Source organism: Schistocerca cancellata, chromosome 5, assembly GCF_023864275.1.
Source record: "Schistocerca cancellata isolate TAMUIC-IGC-003103 chromosome 5, iqSchCanc2.1, whole genome shotgun sequence".
NCBI classification, from domain to species: Eukaryota; Metazoa; Arthropoda; class Insecta; order Orthoptera; family Acrididae; genus Schistocerca; species Schistocerca cancellata.
In genome coordinates, this window is record NC_064630.1 from 70804206 (window position 1) to 70827055 (window position 22850).

Genomic DNA, 22850 nt, shown 5'->3' on the forward strand with positions numbered 1-22850 from the left:
CATACATGCACAAGTCACCATACACTTCCGTCAATTGGCGATGGATTTCAATAGTCGCAGTGACCTTTGCGTTCAAAAACCGAATAACTGCGCTCAATTCGCACTTGGCGGTAACATCCAACGGGAGCACCATCCTCAACGGCTGCCAAGCCAAGACTGAGCGCCTCAGCGTGGCGTGCGCATGTTTACCCACAGCGCGTGAAGCACTCTTCATAACAGTGTGACCAACTGTCACAGAAACAGAGTTCTGTACTTATAAAAAAAATAGGAGACCTTACTTTTGGGATAACCGTCGTATGTTGTTTTCTGATAGTCATAGCCGAAAATACCGTTTTTCCTAATTCTCTGGCAACGATACATTTTTAGATTGGCCAAATACGAGCGTCAAACGTCATTACGTCGTAAAACCACAAGATACGTCATTTCTGGAAACACAGAATCTACTGTGTAGGAATCAACAGGGATTCCGGAAACAGCGATCGCGTAGATCCAGCTCGCTTTATTTGTTCATGAGTCCCAGAAAATATTAGATACAGACTCCCAGGTAGATGCCATTTTTCTTGACTTCCGGAAGGCGTTCGATACAGTTCCACACTGTCGCATGATAAACAAAGTAAGAGTTTACGGAATATCAGACCAGCTGTGTGGCAGGATTGAAGAGTTTTTAGCAAACAGAACACAGCATGTTGTTCTCAATGGAGAGACGTCTACAGACGTTAAAGTAAAAAATGGTTCAAATGGCTCTGAGCACTATAGGACTTAACTTCGGAGGTCATCAGTTTCCTAGAACTTAGAACTACTTAAACCTAACTAACCTAAGGACATCACACACATCCATGCCCGAGGCAGGATTCAAACCTGCGACCGTAGCGGTCGCGCGGTTCCAGACTGCAGCGCCTAGAACCGCTCGGCCACTCCGGCCGGCAGACGTTAAAGTAACCTCTGGCGTGCCACAGGGGGAGTGTTATGGGACAATTGCTTTTCACAATATATATAAATGACCTAGTAGATAGTGTCGGAAGTTCCATGCAGCTTTTCGTGGATGATGCTGTAGTATACAGAGAAGTTGCAGCATTAGAAAATTGCAGTGAAATGCAGGAAGATCTGCAGCAGATAGGCACTTGGTGGAGGGAGTGGCAACTGACACTTAACATAGACAAATATAATGTATTGCGAATTCATAGACAGAAGGATCCTTTATTGTATGATTATATGATACCGGAACAAACACTGGTAGCAGTTACTTCTGTAAAATATCTGGGAGTATGCGTACGGAACGATTTGAAGTGGAATGATCATATAAAATTAATTGTTGGTAAGATGGGTGCCAGGTTGAGATTCATTGGGAGAATCCTTAGAAAATTTAGTCCATCAACAACGGTGGTGGCTTACAAAAGTCTCGTTCGACCTATACTTGAGTATTGCTCATCAGTGTGGGAACCGTAGCAGGTCGGGTTGACAGAGGAGATAGAGGAGATCCAAAGAAGAGCGGCGCGTTTCGTCACAATGTTATTTGGTAAGCATGATAGCATTACGAAGATGTTTAGCAAACTCAAGTGGCAGACTCTGCAAGAGAGGCGCTCTGCATCGTGGTGTAGCTTGCTGTCCAGGTTTCGAGAGGGTGCGTTTCTCAATGAGGTATCGAATATATTGCTTCCCCTACTTATACCTCCAGAGGAGATCACGAATGTAAAATTAGAGAGATTCGAGCGCGCACGGAGGCTTTCCGGCAGTCGTTCTTCCCGCTAACCACACGCGACTGGAACACGAAAGGGAGGCAATGACAGTGGCACGTAAATTGCCCTCCGCCACACACCGTTGGGTGGCTTGCGGCGTATAAATGTAGATGTAGATTTAGATGTAGATATCGTTACCAGTTGCATTAAAACAACCATGGTCCGAGACAAAAATTATACTCTACTAAAATTTTGAAATGCATGTACTGCTAGTCAATTCTGTGCAAGTCTCAACGTATCTACTGCAATATGCAGGGCGACAATTATTGAACTGTATGAAGAAAAACGTAAACTAAGTAGAAACTATGGGGTACACACACTTTATTCAACATGTAAACGTCACTACAGATATTCGGATTTACGTTATGACATGGTCGATTTGCCTGCCATCATTGGCTATGATGTGGCGCAGACGAATAGCGAAATTCTGCATGACCCGCTGAAGTGCCGGAACATCGACGCTGTCCATAGCCTCCAGAATGGCTGTTTTCAGCTCAGCAGTGGTCTTGGGGTTATTGCTGTGCAACCTGTCTTTAACGTAGCCCCACAAAAAGAGTCGCTTGTGTTCAGATCCGGAGAATATGACGGCCAGTCGAGGTCCCATGCCAGTCGCCTCTGGGTACACCAGAGCCAGAATGCGGTCCCCAAAATACTCCTCCAGGACATCAAACACTCTCCTGCTCCGATGCGGTAGAGCTCCGTCTTGCATCTGTCAAGATCAGTGTCACTTCGGATAATGGATATTAAATCACCTTTCAAAACCTTCACGTACCGTTCGGTAGTCACCGCGCCATCAAGGAATATAGCACCGATTATTCTGTGACTGGACATTGCACACCACAGTCACCCCGTTGAGGTGAAGCGACTTCTCGATCGCCCAGTACTGATTCTCAGTCCCTCTAACGCGCCAATTTTGCTTATTGACGAACCCGTACAAATGAAAATGGGCTTCGTCACTAAATCAAACAGTTCGCATGCTCACAGTAGTTCCCATCATCCACAGCGGCCAAACGGCAGTTTGAACTTCCTAACGCAAACGGTCCGGAAATTATAACGATTTTATTTCGTATAGTTCAATGATTGTCACCCTGTACATCAATTTTAGCACATTTTCCTGTGTCTTTTGACCATAAGTCTACAACACAGACAAATGCTTTTAAAAGAGGCGTCACAAAATTTAAATTTAAATTGTGCTTCAACGTAGTTCTCTATTTCACAAAATATTTCATTGTTGCGTCTAGTCTGCTGTTTATATACTCTTTGCGGATGACACAGTTATGTTGTTATCCAAACAGATAACCTCTTCCACTATTTTTAGTGTCTCATTTGCCATTCCAGTTTCCTCTTCATCTTCACATTTTTTTCCATTACACTCATATACCTGTACTTTAGTTTTCTATATATATATATATATATATATATATATATATATATATATATTACAACATCTTTTCAAGACGCAGCCTATTCCGTTCATCTGATCTTGGAAGTGTTTGGCCTTCTGGGAAAGAATTAAAATATCATTGGCAAAACCTCAAAGTTTTAATTTCTTCTTCCTGAATTTCAATTCTCTTTTCACATATCTCCTTCGTTTCTTTCACTGCTTGCTCTGTGTGCAGATGAATAACGTAAGAGTAGATCGTAGGTCTTTTCACGCCTTTCTACTTTAAAATTGCGTTCTGGTATCCACACATGTAGTCCATAGCTTTCGGTTCCCTCTACTTTAACCATAATAACACCAATATTCCAAATAGTCTATTCCACCCAGTATTTTCAAATGCTGTTTTTCTAAATACAAAAGAGGTATGAAACTGTTTTCATCATTCTTCAGACTATACGTTTAGATATGTCGTAGGATCAATATCTGCTTCGCATCGTCCTACAGTTCTCCACAGCTGAGATCCCCCACTACCCCCCGGATTGGCTTCTACTAGTCTTTCCATTATTCTGAAACTAGTTCGTATTGGCAGTTTGAAACAACGTCTTATTAAACTGATGGTTACGTCACAATCGGAATTATTACATTCTTATTGACTCTAAAGATATTTCGCCTGTCTCATATATGACGCATACTAGGTGGCATTTTTTTTCGTGGTTGGCTCACTCAAGTGTGACTATAATTATTAGAGAATGTTGTCTGTTCCAGGGACTTAGGTCTATCAAATCTCTGTCAAATTATTGCCGCTGAATCGCATCCCACATGTCATCTTCATCAGGTTCCTCCTCGCCTTCCGTTAATAGCGTCTTCGATTTTATTTCTTTTATGTTGCTTCACTACATATTCCTTACACATCTGAGTCTCCCTTTCATTAGTGGTTTTCCATTTGAACCCTTGTTGTTCGTATAGTTGTTTTCCTCTTTTCCAGAGATTTGTTTAAGTTTCCTGTACACGGCAGCTACCTCTCCTACAGTCGTGCATGCATCTACATATGCCCATTTATCCTCCAGCCCTCCGTGCCTTTCCATTTCCCATCTTCTGTGTATCTCAGTTTGAGGCCTATGTATTCCTTTTGCCTGCTCGTGAAGCTGAATTTTAATATTTTCTACTTTCATAAATTAAATTCGCCATCTCGTGGATTATGAAAGGATCTCTACTGGACCTTCTTGCCTATTTCATATGTCAAAGGAACATATTATTATTGAATTTATTTCTCTACTTGAGTCAGTAATTGCCTAGTACTCTCTTTGAAATTTTTAACAGGCTCTGTTTGTTTCAATGTACCCAGATACCATCTCCTTAATTTCCTATATCTCTGGAATTTATTCAGCTTCAGTCTCTGTTTCATAAGTATTAAAACATTCGTGTAGGGTAAGAAGCAAAATAAATGAACAGTTTGATGCAGTCGTTTAAGTATACTGTGATCGTCAGAGTATGGTCACGGCAGACTTACAGTTTCATCCACTGTATTTCAAACAGCAGACAAGCACGTGAGACACCATTGTCACACTAAGAGATTCCGATTCTAGGGACGAATAAATAAGAAATTTCTAAGCAAGATGAAATCATAAAGCAGTATGAAGTAGATATCCTGGGTCCTGGGTATAGCGAAGTAACTTAAAGCCACTTAACAAAAGCCAATCTTCCGGTCCATATTGTATACGAATGAGGTTCCTGTCAGAGTACGCTGATTAATTACCTTCAGTCTTAGCAATCATATACGATCACTGGTTAAACGAAAGATCAGGACCTAAAAAGTGAAAATTTACACAGGACACATGACACACTAATGCACAAAAAAGGAAACTGAAATAATACATTGAGTTATAGACCCATAGCTGTGATATCTTTTCGTAGTAGGATTTTGGAACATGTACTGTTCTCCTGCATTAGGAAATACCTCGAAGAAGATGATATTTGCATACACTTCCAACACGCATAAAAAAAAAAAATAAATAAAACCTTTCTTGTGAAACACAACTGGATCTTTATTCATAATAAGTAATGAGTGCCATCAACAGGGTAACTCAAAATGATTCCATATTTCTAGATTTCCAGAAGGATTTCGACGCTGTTACTCACAAGCGATTTATAACCGAATTGCTTGCCTGAGGAGCATCGCCTCATTTGAGGGACTGGATTCGTGATTTACTATCAGAAAAATCACAGTTCGTAGTGACTGACGTAAGTCATACCTACGATTCCCCCCCAGAAGTGTTACAGAACCCTCTGTTGAGCTTAATCTACATAAAATATTTAGGAAACAATCTGGGCAGTCCTCTTAAATTGTTTGCAGATGATGCCGCCGTTTACGGTCTAGTAAAGTTAGCAGACTATCAAAAGGAATTGCAAAATGATTTAGACAATTTATGTACATGGTAGTGTAAATTGACTCTAGACTATAAAAACTATGAGGTCCTCCACGTGAGAACTATAAAAATTCTGTTACATTTCGGTTATACAGATTTAAAATTTAGGCATTCAGCTGAATACCTAGGGATTAAAAGTACAATAAACTAAATTCTAGCGATCACGTAGAAAATCTAATAGGGAAGGTGAACCAAAGACGTAGTTCCACTGGCAGATCAGTTAGAAGACACCAGATGTCTACTAAAGACACTGCCTGCACTGGAATTGTCCGACCTCTTCTGAAATATTGCTGGGCGTTTTGGGATCCGCACCAGGCAGGCAGATTGACGGGGAACATGGAGAAAGTTCAAATGAATCCAAATCGTTTTGTATTATTGCTAAATACTGGAGACAGCGTCACGGGGATAATAAGCGACATGGAGCATCAATCTTTCGAACGTAGGTGTTTTCAGTCACCAGCTTTCGCCTCCAGAATGCCAAAATACGCCGAAGAAAAAGAAATAGCGACCCCAGGAAGGAGCCCTATATGCGCTGCCTGCAACAGGCAAGACTTAGGAGAGTCTCTGACCAGAGGGCAGTATGTAGTTAGTTGACAGCAGTCTGCGTGAGTCTTCAGTAGTCTGCGTGAGTCTGCGGTAGTCGGCAGTAGTCGGCGCGTGTCTGCGCTTGTCTGCAGGGTCGCCAAGTGTAACCTCCCCACAAAAATATAGTAATTAAATGTACCAAGTATAATAATTAAATGAATTTTAAATATTGTAACCTCTGAACAAAATTTGCTCCCATTCTTAATCTCTGTGCAGAAATGCATTCACACTCAATGTAACCACAAAATTCTTTCCTCATTTAATGTTAAGTTCGAAACAGAAAAATTCCGAAACCACAAAATAATAAAAAAATTCAGTAACCTGGTAGATTTTATGACGACAGCAGCGCTGCGCCTCGGCCCTGTATTCTGAACGAAAAAAAGCAAAAATTCTTACCTCAAGAAAAACTGCGAACATATCTGCTCTTACCTAAAAAACTTTCGGCACAGCTCCGTGCAATGCTGGCCTATGCTTTGTGACTCGTGAAAGGAATTAATTATTCATTGGATAAAATCTTTAAATTGAAATGAGTGCTTTTTTTAAAAAAATTACTTTATATTATAAAAATTATTATTGGGGCACATTTTTTTATAAAGAAATTGGATGACAGTTAACATGCATTACTAGATATGCGCAAGGCTGCTTCTTTACCTTCTACAATAATACTCATCCTCCAGAGTCCCGACCAGGGCAGACTGCAGACAAGCGCAGACACGCGCCGACTACTGCCGACTACCGCAGACTCACGCAGACTACTGTCGACTACTGCCGACTCACGCAGACTACTGAAGACTCACGCAGACCACTGTCAACTAACTACATACTGCCCTCTGGTCAGAGACTCTCCTAAGTCTTGCCTGTTGCAGGCAGCGCATATAGCGCATACGTCTTACAAGCCAAAACTTTTGTACACTCCTGGAAATTGAAATAAGAACACCGTGAATTCATTGTCCCAGGAAGGGGAAACTTTATTGACACATTCCTGGGGTCAGATACATCACATGATCACACTGACAGAACCACAGGCACATAGACACAGGCAACAGAGCATGCACAATGTCGGCACTAGTACAGTGTATATCCACCTTTCGCAGCAATGCAGGCTGCTATTCTCCCATGGAGACGATCGTAGAGATGCTGGATGTAGTCCTGTGGAACGGCTTGCCATGCCATTTCCACCTGGCGCCTCAGTTGGACCAGCGTTCGTGCTGGACGTGCAGACCGCGTGAGACGACGCTTCATCCAATCCCAAACATGCTCAATGGGGGACAGATCCGGAGATCTTGCTGGCCAGGGTAGTTGACTTACCCCTTCTAGAGCACGTTGGGTGGCACGGGATACATGCGGACGTGCATTGTCGTGTTGGAACAGCAAGTAGGAATGGTAGAACGATGGGTTCGATGACGGTTTGGATGTACCGTGCACTATTCAGTGTCCCCTCGACGATCACCAGTGGTGTACGGCCACTGTAGGAAATCGCTCCCCACACCATGATGCCGGGTGTTGGCCCTGTGTGCCTCGGTCGTATGCAGTCCTGATTGTGGCGCTCACCTGCACGGCGCCAAACACGCATACGACCATCACTGGCACCAAGGCAGAAGCGACTCTCATCGCTGAAGACGACACGTCTCCATTCGTCCCTCCATTCACGCCTGTCGCGACACCACTGGAGGCGGGCTGCACGATGTTGGGGCGTGAGCGGAAGACGGCCTAACGGTGTGCGGGACCGTAGCCCAGCTTCATGGAGACGGTTGCGAATGGTCCTCGCCGATACCCCAGGAGCAACAGTGTCCCTAATTTGCTGGCAAGTGGCGGTGCGGTCCCCTACGGCACTGCGTAGGATCCTACGGTCTTGGCGTGCATCCGTGCGTCGCTGCGGTCCGGTCCCAGGTCGACGGGCACGTGCACCTTCCGCCGACCACTGGCGACAACATCGATGTACTGTGGAGACCTCACGTCCCACGTGTTGAGCAATTCGGCGGTACGTCCACCCGGCCTCCCGCATGCCCACTATACGCCCTCGCTCAAAGTTCGTCAACTGCACATACGGTTCACGTCCACGCTGTCGCGGCATGCTACCAGTGTTAAAGACTGCGATGGAGCTCCGTATGGCACGGCAAACTGGCTGACACTGACGGCGGCGGTGCACAAATGCTGCGCAGCTAGCGCCATTCGACGGCCAACACCGCGGTTCCTGGTGTGTCCGCTGTGCCGTGCGTGTGATCATTGCTTGTACAGCCCTCTCGCAGTGTCCGGAGCAAGTATGGTGGGTCTGACACACCGGTGTCAATGTGTTCTTTTTTCCATTTCCAGGAGTGTATTATTGCTAAATACTGGAGACAGCGTCACTGGGATAATAAGCGACATGGAGCATCAATCGTTCGAACGTAGGTGTTTTGAGTCACCAGCTTTCGCCTCCAGAATGCCAAAATACGCCGAAGAAAAAGAAATCGCGACCCCAGGAAGGATTTGTCGTTAGATGTGTTGCTACACCTGAAAGATGACGTCTATTCATATTTAAAACAGTTGCATAAGAGTGGCGCTAGTAGGATGCAAATCACGTCTGCTTTAAACATACGCTGTAACGGTCGTGAAGGTTAGTTACCTTTGAGAGAGGACGTAGTGAGTCGATGTTAGTCAAGAATGCCTTCAAGGCGACGGGGACACGACTATCAACACCTCACCGAGTTTGAAAGAGGTCATATAACAGGGTTGCGAGAAGCTGAATGTTGCTTCTGCGATACTGCAGGAAAGACTTGGCATGAATGTGGACACTCAAATGGCTCTGACCACTATGGGACTTAACAGCTATGGTCATCAGTCCCCTAGAACTTAGAACTACTTAAACCTAACTAACCTAAGGACATCACACACACCCATGCCCGAGGCAGGATTCGAACCTGCGACCGTAGCGGTCACGCGGTTCCAGTCTGAAGCGCCTAGAACCGCACGGCCACACCGGCCGGCAATGTGGACACTGTACAAGATTGTTGGTAGCGATGGTCACGAAAATGTGCGGTCGCAAGAAGACCGGTCTATGTACGGAAAATTTGGAAATTTGTGGTTAGGTCTTATGGGACCAAACTGCTGAGGTCATCGGCCCCTAAGCTTACGCACTAACCTCCGATGGGGGGAGCCGCACGGACCGTGACAACGCGCCCCAGACCGCCCGGAGAAGTGATCATCATAATAAAATAATATAAATCAGAGCGCACATGGAAAGATTTTGGTGTTCGTTTCTTCCATGTTCTGGTCGAGAGTTGAGCACTCTAGAAATAGTCTGAAAGTCGTTGTATGAAACCTCTATCAAAGAACTTATCTCTGTTATTCATTGCCAGCGGTTTACGGATTGAGGACATAATGAAGACCGAGCGAGGTGGCGCAGTGGTTATCATACCGGACTCGAATTCGGGAGGACGACGGTTCAATCCCGCGTCCGGCCATCCTGATTTAGGTTTTCGGTGATTTCCCTAAATCGCTCCAGCAAATGACCGGATGGTTTCTTTGAAAGGGCACGGCCGACTTCCCTCCCCGTCCTTCCCTAATCCGATGAGACCGATGACCTCGCTGTCTGGTCTCCTCCCCCACAACAACCCCCAGCATAATGAGGTTAGATAACATTTATGCCACAGCGATAGATCCATGTCGGTTTTGTAAATACCGGATGTGACGCACGCTGTGCCTCAGAGGCGACAGAGAGACTGAAATGTCAGAAATATCCTGTATGCTGGCTTTATGTTGCGGTTTAAGGCAACACAGTAAGTCTATTTCCGTTTACGACTGATGTGTTATTTCAGTCACTGGCGACGATGCACATACGGATTCTACACGTACATCTACATCTACATGTAAATATGGCGGTGGGAGGTTCGTGCATCACAGTCACTCGGCTCCCTTCTCCTTCCTAGTCAAAATTACTGGTATTCCACGTGAAAAAATGAGCGTTAATTCGAATCCTTTTAATTGTTCATGACCTTTCCGAGACTTGTATGTATGAAGAAGCAGAATATTGGTTGAGTATTCTAGGTATTCTAACAATAAATCTCTCCATGATTCAGAACGACTCTTTTGTTTCGCCTGCCGCAGGACTTGAAATCGCGTCTCCACAGCGCTTTCCCCTTTATTGAATGAATCCGAGACAATACTTGGCACTCCTAGATAAATCTTCATTGTGGAACGTTGTTGGTGAGATCAGATGAGGATCAGCTACCAACCCAGTATCTGGTACTGATCCTCTGCAAGACATCCTGCATTTCGCTAGTTTTCTAGCACTGGGGCTTCATATGTAACACAGTACTATCCACGAAGAAATTCATACATCTTCCGATGCCATCCACTAAAGCATTTGTATATAACGACGGAAGAAAATCGCAGCACCAAAATGTGATTAAGGTAACGCAATGAAATTTCGGCAATACATTTGTGTAGGAAATATCTGTAAGTGAATAACATAGGAAAACGGCAGGTTAATGTAATTCGAGATAAGCCATTGCAAATGTGAAAAGCTGGTGCATTAATAATCGGTGTAACCGCCACGATGTTGAATGCAATCATGCAAACATGTGTGCTTTGTGTTGCAAAGGTGCCGGATGTCAGTTTGTGGGATGGAGTTACATGCCTGTTGCACTTCGTCGGGCAATACAGGGCAGTTAATGATGATTTTGGGTGACACTGGAATTGACGTCCGATGATGTCCATATGTCCTACATTCGCGAGGGATCTGGTTCAAAAATGGTTCAAATGGCCCTGAGCACTATGGGACTTAACTTCTGAGGTCATCAGTCCCCTAGAACTTAGAACTACTAAAACTTAACTAACCTAAGGACATCACACACATCCATGCCCGAGGCAGGATTCGAACCTGTGACCGTAGCGGCCGTGCGGTTCCAGAATGTAGCGCCTAGAACCGCTCGGCCAGCCCGGTCGGCCAGGGATCTGGTGATCAAGCAGGACAGGGGAACATGTCGACACTCTGTAGAGCATGTAGGGTTACAAAATATGTATGTGGGCCAGTGTTATCGTGTTGGAAAGCACTTTCCGGAATGATATTCATGAACGACAGTTAAAAAAATGGTTCAAATGGCTCTAAGCACTATGGGACTTAACATCTGAGGTCATCAGTCCCCTACACATAGAACTACTTAAACCTAACTTCACCTAAGGACATCACACACAACCATGCCCGAGGCAGGATCCGAACCTGCGACCGTAGCAGCAGCGCGGTTCCGGTCTGGAAAAACCTAGAATCGCTCGGTCACATCGGCCGGCTTCGTGAACGACAGCGCAACAGTTCGAATCACAAAACTGGCGTACAGATTTGCAGTTAGCGTGCCCGGGATAATCGTAAGAGTGCCTCTGCTGTCATACGAAACCGCACCCCAGACGATAACCCCAGGTTTATGTCCAGTGCGTCTATCACGCAGACAGGTTGGTTGCAGGCGCTAAAGGGGCCTCCTCCTAACCAACACACAGCCGTAAGTGGCACCGAAGCAGAACCGTTTTCCATCAGAAAGACCACAGACATGCGCCCTGCTCTCCAATGAGCTCTCGCTTGACACCACTGAAGTCGCAAATGGCGATGATTTGGGGTCGGCAGCATGCGCGCTACAGGGCGTCTGGCTAGGTACTGCCCTTGCAGTAACCGAACTGTAACAGTTCGTTGTGTTACTATGACGCCAACCGCTGCTCAAATTGCTGCTGCAGAGCCATAAGCGAAACCCGATGATCTGTCCTATCGGTAGTACCAGGTGGGCGTCTGGAGTACGGTCTTCTTCCGACCGTACACTTTCGTGCCCACCGCTGCCAGCACTCATACACGGTGGCTACATTCCTGCCAGATCCTACCGCAATATCTCAGAAGGAACATTCAGCTTCTCGTAGCCTTCCACACGACGTATTTCTAACTGCCGTGAGGGGTTTTCGCCTTAAAGGCATTCATCACTATCATCAAGTCATCACGTTCAATCTGAGAGGTTATTAATTCTCACGACCATTGCAGCTTGTATTTAAAGCAAATCTGATTTTCGACATCGTAGTACCGAGCGAGGTAACGCAGTGGCTAGTACACTGGACTCGCATTCGGGAGGACGACGGTTCAATCCCATGGCCGACCGTCCTGATTTAGGTTTACCGTGATATACCTAAATCGGTCTAGGCAAATGACGGGATGGTTCCTTAGAAAGGGCACGGCCGAGTTCCTTCCCCGTCCTTCCCAAATCCGATGAGATCGATGACCTCGCCGTCTGGTCTCCCCCTCCCCCCCTCAAACAACCCACCTCAACCGGAATGGTTCCTTTGAAAGGGCACGGCCGAGTTCCTTCCCCGGCCTACCCTAATCCGATGAGATCGATGACCGTGCTGTCAGGTCCCTTTGAAAGGGCATGGCCGAGTTCCTTCCCCGTCCTTCCATAATCCCATGAGATCGATGATCTCACTGTCAGGTCCCTTTAAAAGGGCACGGCCGAGTTCCTTCTCCGTCTTTCCCAAATCCGATGAGATTGATGACCTTGCTGTTTGGTCTCCTCCCCCCCTAAAACAACCCACCTCAACCGGAATGGTACATTTGAAAGGGTACGGCAGAGTGCCTTCCCTGTCCTTCCCTAATCCGATGAGATCGATGACCTCGCTATCAGGTCCCTTTGAAAGGGCACGGCCGAGTTCTTTCCCCATCCTTCCATAATCTGATGAGATCGATGACCTTGCTGTATGATCGCCCCCCCCCCACCTCAAAACAACCCACCTCAACAGGAATGGTTCCTTTAAAAGGGCACGCAGAGTTCCTTCCCCGTCCTCCTCTAATCTGATGAGATCGATGACCTCGCTGTCAGGTCCCTTTGAAAGGGCACGGCCGAGTTCATTCCCCGGCCTTCCCTAATCCGATGAGATCGATGACCTTGCTGTCAAGTCCCTTTGAAAGGGCACGGCCGAGTTCCTTCCCCGTCCTTCCATAATCTCATGAGATCGATGACCTCGCTGTCAGGTCCCTTTGAAAGGGCACGGCGAGTTCCCTCCCCATCTTTCCCAAATCCGATGAGATTGATGACCTTGCTGTCTGGTCTCCTCCCCCCCTAAAACAACCCACCTCAACCGGAATGGTACGTTTGAAAAGGTACGGCCGAGTTCTTTCCCCGTCCTTCCCTAATCCGATGAAATTGATGACCCCGCAGTCAGGTCCCTTTGAAAGGGCACGGCCGAGTTCCTTCCCCATCGTTTCATAATCTGATTAGATCGATGACTTTTTTGTCTGGTCTCACCCCCCCCCCAAACAACCCACCTCAATGGGGATGGCTCCTTTGAATGGGCACAGCCTAGTTCCTTCCCTGTCCTTCCCTAATCCGATGAGATCGATGAGCTCGATGTCTGGTCTCCTCCTCCCCCCCCCCCCCCCCCCACAAACAACCCAACTAAACCTTGTAGTGGCCTGGTACTAGCGTCACTATTATTGAGATAGGTGAAAAATGGGAATAGGCATTATCTATTCTAATCAATAATGTTGCTACTACGAGTGAACTAGTTGGCAGCTTCACTTCTTAAGGCTGGTCTCTAGTGGCCATGCGGTTCTAGGCGCTACAGTCTGGAATTGCGTGGCCGTTACGGTCGCAGGTTCGAATCCTGCCTCGGGTATGGATATGTGTGATGTCTTTAGGTTAGTTAGGTTTAAGTAGTTCTAAGTTCTAGGGGAATTATGTCCTCAGGTGTTAAGTCCCATAGTGCTCAGAGCCATTTGAACCATTTTTTTTCACTTCCGTAGATATCTCTCCATCAAGAATAGACATTAGGAAAGGATGGGGACAGAGTTCAGTCTTGGCCTATTTTCAAAGGAAATCTAAATCTTGATCAGCGGACGGTGACGTGATCAGCAGTCCTCTCGCATGCGGATCCGTTTTCATTTACTGCGCTACCCAGCTCTGTACCGGTACAACGGTGCGGCGTAAACCTCCTGTGTGCAGTCTCCTTTGTGCAGTGTGGCCTAGAGGTAAGGCGCGTTCGTTCCTCGCGAGCAGACTGCAAAGTTGTTGCACGTTGGGGAAACTCGTGGAGATACAGCAACAGGTGTTCTCTCGCCAGAGACGTGGGCGATCGATGGGCGCAGGGGAAGTGTCAGGGGGCGCAGCCACGCCCCGCCAGCGCTTCTTCAGAGGTCGGTCGGGCGTGATGCGTGACGGCTGCCGGGGCTGTTCATCTCGCAGCCGGCTGAGGAAAGCGAGCAAAGCGGTGCGGTGAGCTCGAAAGCTGCGGAAGGGACATCGGCAGAGCGGGAAGCTGCAGACAGGGACAATCAAAAGCTTACTCACTAGTCGTCGCAAAGAGCACACTGATGTAGTAGTTAGGACACCCAGTATTACGCCAAGAAACACCCAGACAAAATATTTGACACAAAGCGGAGCTCGGAAAATGTACATAAAACGATACAAGTAAAGAATCCGGAGTAATAATATATGCGTGTATCCGGCAATGTTTCCTCCAAGGTTACCTGAAGTCTAATATCGCACCCCTCCGGCAACAAGTGGACGGACTTGTTTGATATGTGGGAGAGAGTCGCAGAGATACTGAAGGAACTGAATTGGAAGACTCTTTAAGATGGGCGTAAACTATCCCGAGAAATAGTATTAAAAAAATTTCAAGAACCGGGTTTAAATTATTATTCTAGAAATATACTACAAATTCCTACGTATCACTCACATAAGGATCGTGAAGGTAAGATTACAATAAATACTGCACATACACAGGTATTCAAACGATCATTCTTCGGCGCTACGTACGTAAATGGAATTGGAAGAAAGCCTAATAAATGCTACTGTTGGACGAATCCTTTGCCATATACCTCTGGGTAGTTTGTAGAGTATATATGTAGATGTAGGGACAGTGGTGCTACTTTTGTGGCTCATAATTCCGTCTCCGGTAACAACAAACGGCGAAAATATTTCATAGGGATGGTTTTTGTCTATCAACCAGAAATAAATACCATCCCCCTGTTCCAAAAATTTGTTTCAGGAGCGCTAATCTCAAACCAGCCAACATATTTAGCAAAACTCTGTTCCTCCAACAGTCCTACTCCTCATTTACTGTATCTCCAGTTAAATGAAATGCTCCTTTTTGCTTTTTGTTTGTTTTTATTTTATTTTGAAATACGGTCATAATTTTTGGCGAACGTTCGTTTTGTGGCGTTTTTATGTGATTTTTTCATGATAGAGAATTCTTTCACAGACCCGATAAGAAACTTTGTGTTTTCAAACAGTGACGAATATACACTACTGGCCATTAAAATTGCTACAAGGAAGAAGATGCTATGATATGCAAATAATTAGCTTTTCAGAGCATTCACACAAGGTTGGCGCCGGTGGCGACACCTACAACGTGCTGACATGAGAAAAGTTCCCAACCAATTTCTCATACACAAACAGCAGTTGACCGGCGTTGCCCGGTGAAACGTTGTTGAGATGCCTCGTGTAAGGAGGAGAAATGCGTACCATCAAGTTTCCGACTTTGGTAAAGGTCGGATTGTAGCCTATCGCGATTGCATTTTATCGTATCGCGACATTGATGCTCGCGTTGGTCGAGATCCAATGACTGGTAGCAGAATATGGAATCCGTGGGTTCAGGAGGGTAATACGGAACGCCGTGCTGGATCCAAACGGCCTCGTATCACTAGCAGTCGAGATGACAGGCATCTTATCCCCATGGCTGTTACGGATCGTGCAGTCTCGTCTCGATGCCTGAGTCAACAGATGGGGACGTTTGCAAGACAACAACAATCTGCACGAACAGTTCGACGACGTTTGCAGTAGAATGGACTATCAGCTCGGAGACCATGGCTCCGGTTACCCTTGACGCTACATCACTGACAGGAGCGCCTGCGATGGTGTACTCAACGACGAACCTGGGAGCACGAATGGCAAAACGTCATTTTTTCGGATGAATCCAGATTCTCTTTACAGCATCATGATGGTCTCATCCGTGATTGGCGACATCGCGGTGAACGCACATTGGAAGCGTGTATTCGTCATCGCCATACTGGCGTATCACTGGGCGTGATGGTATGGGGTGCCATTAGTTACACGTCTCGGTCACCTCTTGTTCGCATTGACGGCACTTTTAACAGTGGACGTTGCATTTCAGATGTGTTACGACCCGTGGCTCTACTCTTCATTCGATTCCTACGAAACCCTACATTTCAGCAAGATAATGCACGACCGCATGTTGCAGGTCCTGTACGGGCCTTTGTGGATACAGAAAATGTTCAACTCCTGCTCTGGCCAGCACATTCTCCAGATCTCTCAGCAATTGGAAACGTCTTGTCAATGGTGGCCGAGCAACTGGCTCGTCACAATACGCCGGTCACTACTCTTGATGAACTGTAGTGTCGTGTTGAAGCTGCATGGGCAGCTGTACCTGTACACTCTATCCAAGCTCTGTTTGACTCAATGCCCAGGCGTATCAAGCCCGTTATTACGGCCAGAGATGGTTGTTCTGTGTACTGTTTTCTCAGGATCTATGCACCCAAATTGCGTGTAAATGTAATCAAATGCCGGCCGGAGTGGCCGAGCTGTTAAATGCGCTACAGTCTGGAACCGCACGACCGCTACGGTCGCAGGTTCGAATCCTGCCTCGGGCATGGATGTGTGTGATGTCCTTAGGTTAGTTAGGTTTAAGTAGTTCTAAGTTCTAGGGGACTTATGACCACAGCAGTTGAGTCCCATAGTGCTCAGAGCCATTTGAACCATTTTTTGTAATCAAATGTCGGTTCTAGTATAATATATTTGTCCAATAAATACCCGTTTATCAGCTGCATTTCTTCTTGGTGTAGCAATTTTAATGTTCAGTAGTGTATTACGCGTTAATTAAAGAGAGTAGCATTCTTCATAGCAGATCGGAGGAAGACAATGTTAGTATAGTCCTATTTAACACCAGGTGCGTCAGTGAAAATGTCTCTATTCTCGCTCGTACTAGGGGCAGAAAGATGACTGAAACCAGATGTTAACAGCAATGAAATTTCGCAGTGGTATGAATATTGCAGTGACAGACTGAAAAACGGTGGTGGAGGCGCGTAATAATATGCACTGAGGCTTAGTACAGAAACAGAGTGTGAAATAATTTGTATGAAGCTAAGTATTAGAGATGGAACAGACGTAGTCCTTGAATGCTGTTATAGGCCACGTCTGTCAGTGGCAGTAGTGGCGCAACACATGAGGGGAAACTTGTAGAAGACTCAGCTGAATTTACTGGTCCTGTTATGTACTAGCTGGAGATTTCAACTTACCAACTTTACATTTCGAACTCACGCGATTAAGGCGGGTATCAGAGGCGGAGAGTCATGTGACGTTGTTCTAAGTGCCTTATCCTAAAAACACGTCGAGCAGCAAATCAGAGAAACAATTTGTGAAAATAACATTTTAGATCTCCTAGTCGCCGACGAAGAGCAACTTGTAGACTCAGCGTAAAACAGGGAACCCTTGACCACAAGGCAATTACAGAATCGCTGAATACGGCCATGAAAAGTAATATAAGAAAGATGGGAAGTTATTGCTGCTTAACAAGGGCGACAGAAAACACACTGAAGATAACCTGAGCGGCCAACAAGAAAAATTTGTCTCCACGACCGAAAACACTGTGTACCTAAGAGTATTGTACAATATGCATTAGTCAGGTGTGTTCCCAGTAAAGCTGTGAGATTTGGAAAAGACCCACCGTGGCTCGACAACCATGTTAGGAAGCTGCTACGAAAAGAAAGAGACCTTGAATGCAAATCTAACCGTATCCAAAGCCTCACAGACAAACAAAAGCTGAATAAAACCAAGACTAGCCTAAGGAGAGCCACGCATGAAGCGGTAACGAATTCTGAAGGATAAGGTCCGTCTACTAACATGACAGAAACTCCTAAGAAGTTTTGGTCTCACATTAAGTCAGTAAACGTATTGAAGCCATCTGTCCTGACCCTCTGTCACCATAACGGCATAGAAACGTCCAAGACTCTTTCACCGGTTCCTTCTTTAAATCGTCGCACGAAGGTCGGAATGACAGATATCGAAGGAAGTGATTACGGGATACAAAAGCAACTGAATTCGCTCAACTGTGGAAAGGTCACTGGATCTGATGGCGTACCAATACGATCTGCTTAGAGTAAGCCTATGTGAAAGAATCTGCTTCTCTGCTAGCAACATTGTACAGTAGTTTGCTGGTGGGCCGAAGCATTCATAGTGATTGGAAAAAAGCGAAGAAGGATTGGTCGAACAGACGCACAAAGCTATAGGCCTATATTCTGACGTCGGTCTGTTGTATAATTATGGAATATCTTTTATGCTCATTTATTATTACATTTCTAGAGACCGAAAATCTCCTCTGTAGGATCAACGCGGGTTCCGGAAACGACGATCGTGTGAAACCAAGCTTTCCCTATTCGTCTACCAGCCCCAGAAAGCAGTCTACACCGGCGTCCACTCTGATGCCATGTTTCTTGACTTTCGGAAGACTTTAGTTACAATTAAGTGCTGCCACTTAGAGCTGCCAACTTAGAGCGTACGGAATACAACACTAGATGTATAACTGAAATGGGGTTTCCAGCAAACAGGTGTAAAAGTAACTTTATTATGTGCTGCCACTTAGAGCTGCCACTTAGAGCGTACGGAATACAACACTAGATGTATAACTGAAATGGGGTTTCCAGCAAACAGATGTAAAAGTAACTTTGGTCGTACATCAAGAGAATGTTATAGGACACGTAGAAAGTTCTGTGAGGTTTCACGTGGATGATTCTGTTTACGCTTCAAAGTTCGACTGACATGCAGAAAGATTTTCGAAGAGTCCTTGGTACAGGGATTAGCAGTTGACAAATGCATGATTACACGATTGCAGAACAATTACTGGAAACAACCATACACATAAATTATATCCATCTATATACGTAAGAAGCGATTTAACATGGAACAACCACACAAAAATAATCGCAGGTAATGTAGGCACCAGACAGAGGTTCATTCGAAGAACCTTTGGGAAGTGTAGTCCACACCAAGGAGGAAGCGATGGAAACGGTCGTTCGCATTGCTCCTCAGTTTAGGATCCGAACGAAGCAGGATTATTGGCCCAAACAAAGGGAATATCCAAAGGAGAGTAGCATGTTTCTTCACAGTTTCATTTAATAAGTACGAAATCCTCACGGAGATGCTCAGCCAACGCCAGTATCATATGCTACAAGAGAGGCGTTCTGCGACATGGTATTGTTTACTGTAGAAATCAAGTGAGCGTATTTCCGCAGAAGAGTCAAGAATATGTTGCTTCTTTCTACGTATTTCACTTGAAAAGGCCATGGAGGATTTCCAAAATCGTTGTTCCTTCTGATTATTCGCGACGACTATAGGAAAATGGGGAAGTGACAATAACGCACAAAGTATCCTCCACCACACACCATAAGGTAGCTTGCGGAGTAAAGATGTAGCTGGATGACCGCGGACGCATCAACACGTTTGGCTGAGGCACCGAGCGACGCTTAAACGACCAGCGTGTTCCCACCAAAGCACTTATCCAGTGATGTTCGAACAACTTACGGGTTTGCTGCCATTCTCAAGGCACAAATGCAAGGAGGAAGAAATGTGCACCGAAATTTTATACCTCGGTTCAAAGAGGAGAAAGAAGGAAGATACCACACACAGAACAAGTGTCAACACAAACAAAGATGACCAACACCACAAATATCGATAGTGACAATTAATCAACAGGTGAGGTAGCACTAATTCTGTCCCTCTGTTTTTTGATGAGAGACAGAGCCGGATTCCAAGCAGCATTCCTTGAGAATGGCAGGGTGTGCTCCTGTCGAAATATCGGCGGTGGTCGACGACGTCACCCGGCAACAAACCCGTATGTTGTTCAAACATTCAATACGCCGGGAAAAGTTAAGGTCTCACATTATCCAATGATGTTCGCGTCTGAGGCGCGAAACCGATAACTGCGTAAGAACTAGGACAGTTTAATCTTAATATTGTGTATTGAACCGAGAACCCAGAAACGACGGAGAGGATTCGTCCTGCCGTAGCCCTCAGTGGTTAACAACCCCACAATAGGCCACAGCAGTCCACCCACCCCACCGCCGCCCCACACCGAACCCAGGGCTATTGTGCGGTTCGGCCCCCAGTGAACCCCCCCCCCCCCCCCCCCACCGGAACATCTCATGCCAGACGAGTACACCTCAAATGTTTGCGTGGTAATTATGGTGTACATGTACCTGGAGACAGTGGTTGCACAGCAATCGCTGACATAGTGTAACTGAGGCGCGTGTAAGGGGAACCAGCCCGCATTCGCCGAGCCAGATGGAAACCACCTAAAAGTCATCCACTGGCTAGCCGGCACACCTGACCTCGACACTAATCCGCCAGGAGGATTTGTGCCGGGAACCGGCACGCCCTCCCGCTCCGGAAGCAATGCGTTAGTCCGCGCGGCTATTACAAAATTTTTAAATTTTTAGAGAATCTGTCAAATTACACTCCTGGAAATTAAAATAAGAACACCGTGAATTCATTGTCCCAGGAAGGGGAAACTTTATTGACACATTCCTGGGGTCAGATACATCACATGATCACACTGACAGAACCACAGGCACATAGACACAGGCAACAGAGCATGCACAATGTCGGCACTAGTACAGTGTATATCCACCTTTCGCAGCAATTCAGGCTGCTATCTCCCATGGAGACGATCGTAGAGATGCTGGATGTAGTCCTGTGGAACGGCTTGCCATGCCATTTCCACCTGGCGCCTCAGTTGGACCAGCGTTCGTGCTGGACGTGCAGACCGCGTGAGACGACGCTTCATCCAGTCCCAAACATGCTCAATGGGGGACAGATCCGGAGATCTTGCTGGCCAGGGTAGTTGACTTACACCTTCTAGAGCACGTTGGGTGACACGGGATACATGCCGGCGTGCATTGTCCTGTTGGAACAGCAAGTTCCCTTGCCGGTCTAGGAATGGTAGAACGATGGGTTCGATGATGGTTTGGATGTACCGTGCACTATTCAGTGTCCCCTCGACGATCACCAGTGGTGTACGGCCAGTGTAGGAGATCGCTCCCCACACCATGATGCCGGGTGTTGGCCCTGTGTGCCTCGGTCGTATGCAGTCCTGATTGTGGCGCTCACCTGCACGGCGCCAAACACGCATACGACCATCATTGGCACCAAGGCAGAAGCGACTCTCATCGCTGAAGACGACACGTCTCCATTCGTCCCTCCATTCACGCCTGTCGCGACACCACTGGAGGCGGGCTGCACGATGTTGGGGCGTGAGCGGAAGACGGCCTAACGGTGTGCGGGACCGTAGCCCAGCTTCATGGAGACGGTTGCGAATGGTCCTCGCCGATACCCCAGGAGCAACAGTGTCCCTAATTTGCTGGGAAGTGGCGGTGTTGTCCCCTACGGCACTGCGTAGGATCCTACGGTCTTGGCGTGCATCCGTGCGTCGCTGCGGTCCGGTCCCAGGTCGACGGGCACGTGCACCTTCCGCCGACCACTGGCGACAACATCGATGTACTGTGGAGACCTCACGCCCCACGTGTTGAGCAATTCGGCGGTACGTCCACCCGGCCTCCCGCATGCCCACTATACGCCCTCGCTCAAAGTCCGTCAACTGCACATACGGTTCACGTCCACGCTGTCGCGGCATGCTACCAGTGTTAAAGACTGCGATGGAGCTCCGTATGCCATGGCAAACTGGCTGACACTGACGGCGGCGGTGCACAAATGCTGCGCAGCTAGCGCCATTCGACGGCCAACACCGCGGTTCCTGGTGTGTCCGCTGTGCCGTGCGTGTGATCATTGCTTGTACAGCCCTCTCGCAGTGTCCGGAGCAAGTATGGTGGGTCTGACACACCGGTGTCAATGTGTTCTTTTTTCCATTTCCAGGAGTGTATTAACTTTTGCCAGCTCTCCTTGGTTTGTTGGACATGGAACTTAAAAATAAAGAAAAAAAAAGCAGATCCTGTGGCTCATACCTCGTTGGTGAAGCAATAGTTACGCCTTTTCCCGCATGGAGCTGTTACCTAGCATTTGACTTTGGAAGTCTGTTGTGTGTGTGTGTAAAGCGATTTCGACTTTTGTTCATTGGTATAGGTACGAGTTCACTTTACTTGTGATCAGTCTCGTATGCGTGTAGTCTTATCGCACTAGGGGCGATCTTGACTTCTGTACGCTACGTCGCTTTATGTACTGACTTGCCTATTACAGTGTCAGGCTACATTTGGGTCAAGCCTACAGAAAATATGCTTGGAAATGCAAAGTGAATTAACCTCATTGGATCCAATGCCTCCTCTCACCACCGACCCTCCTGTCTCCTAATCATATGGACGGCCAGCCCATGAGCAGACCTGGATCCGATTTGAGGTGTAGTGGGAACGAAATCTTTAGTCATGACGTCTGCGGCTGTGTTACAGGGAGAACGAGAGCGGCAACATCCTGGACAACCTGCTGTCGCGCATGGAGCAGTACGCCAACAACCTGGAGGCGCTGGTGGAGGAGCGGACGTCCGACTACTTGGAGGAGAAGCGAAAGTGCGAGGAACTGCTGTACCAGCTGCTGCCCAAGTAAGTCCGAGATCCGTCAACAAGTCTTCTACTCACCTTCACCTTCGTCATGCTTCTTACGGTTACCATTTCGAAAACTACGTCCATTAAAACCTTTTATTCCTTGCTACAGAGAATTATTGTCAGGTCATAACCACAGTCAAATTGAAATCCGCATG

At 46.6% G+C, this 22850-nt stretch overlaps 1 protein-coding gene across 1 annotated transcript in view; it reads left to right on the forward strand.

The window, feature by feature from the left end:
* Nucleotides 1–22850, forward strand: part of LOC126187866 (atrial natriuretic peptide receptor 1-like) — a 1317386-nt gene that overhangs the window by 1232811 nt on the left and 61725 nt on the right. Inside the window, exon 15 of the mRNA XM_049929189.1 lies at nt 22543–22692. Coding sequence (XP_049785146.1) covers nt 22543–22692 — 150 coding nt within the window. The remainder of the gene's footprint in view (nt 1–22542; nt 22693–22850) is intronic.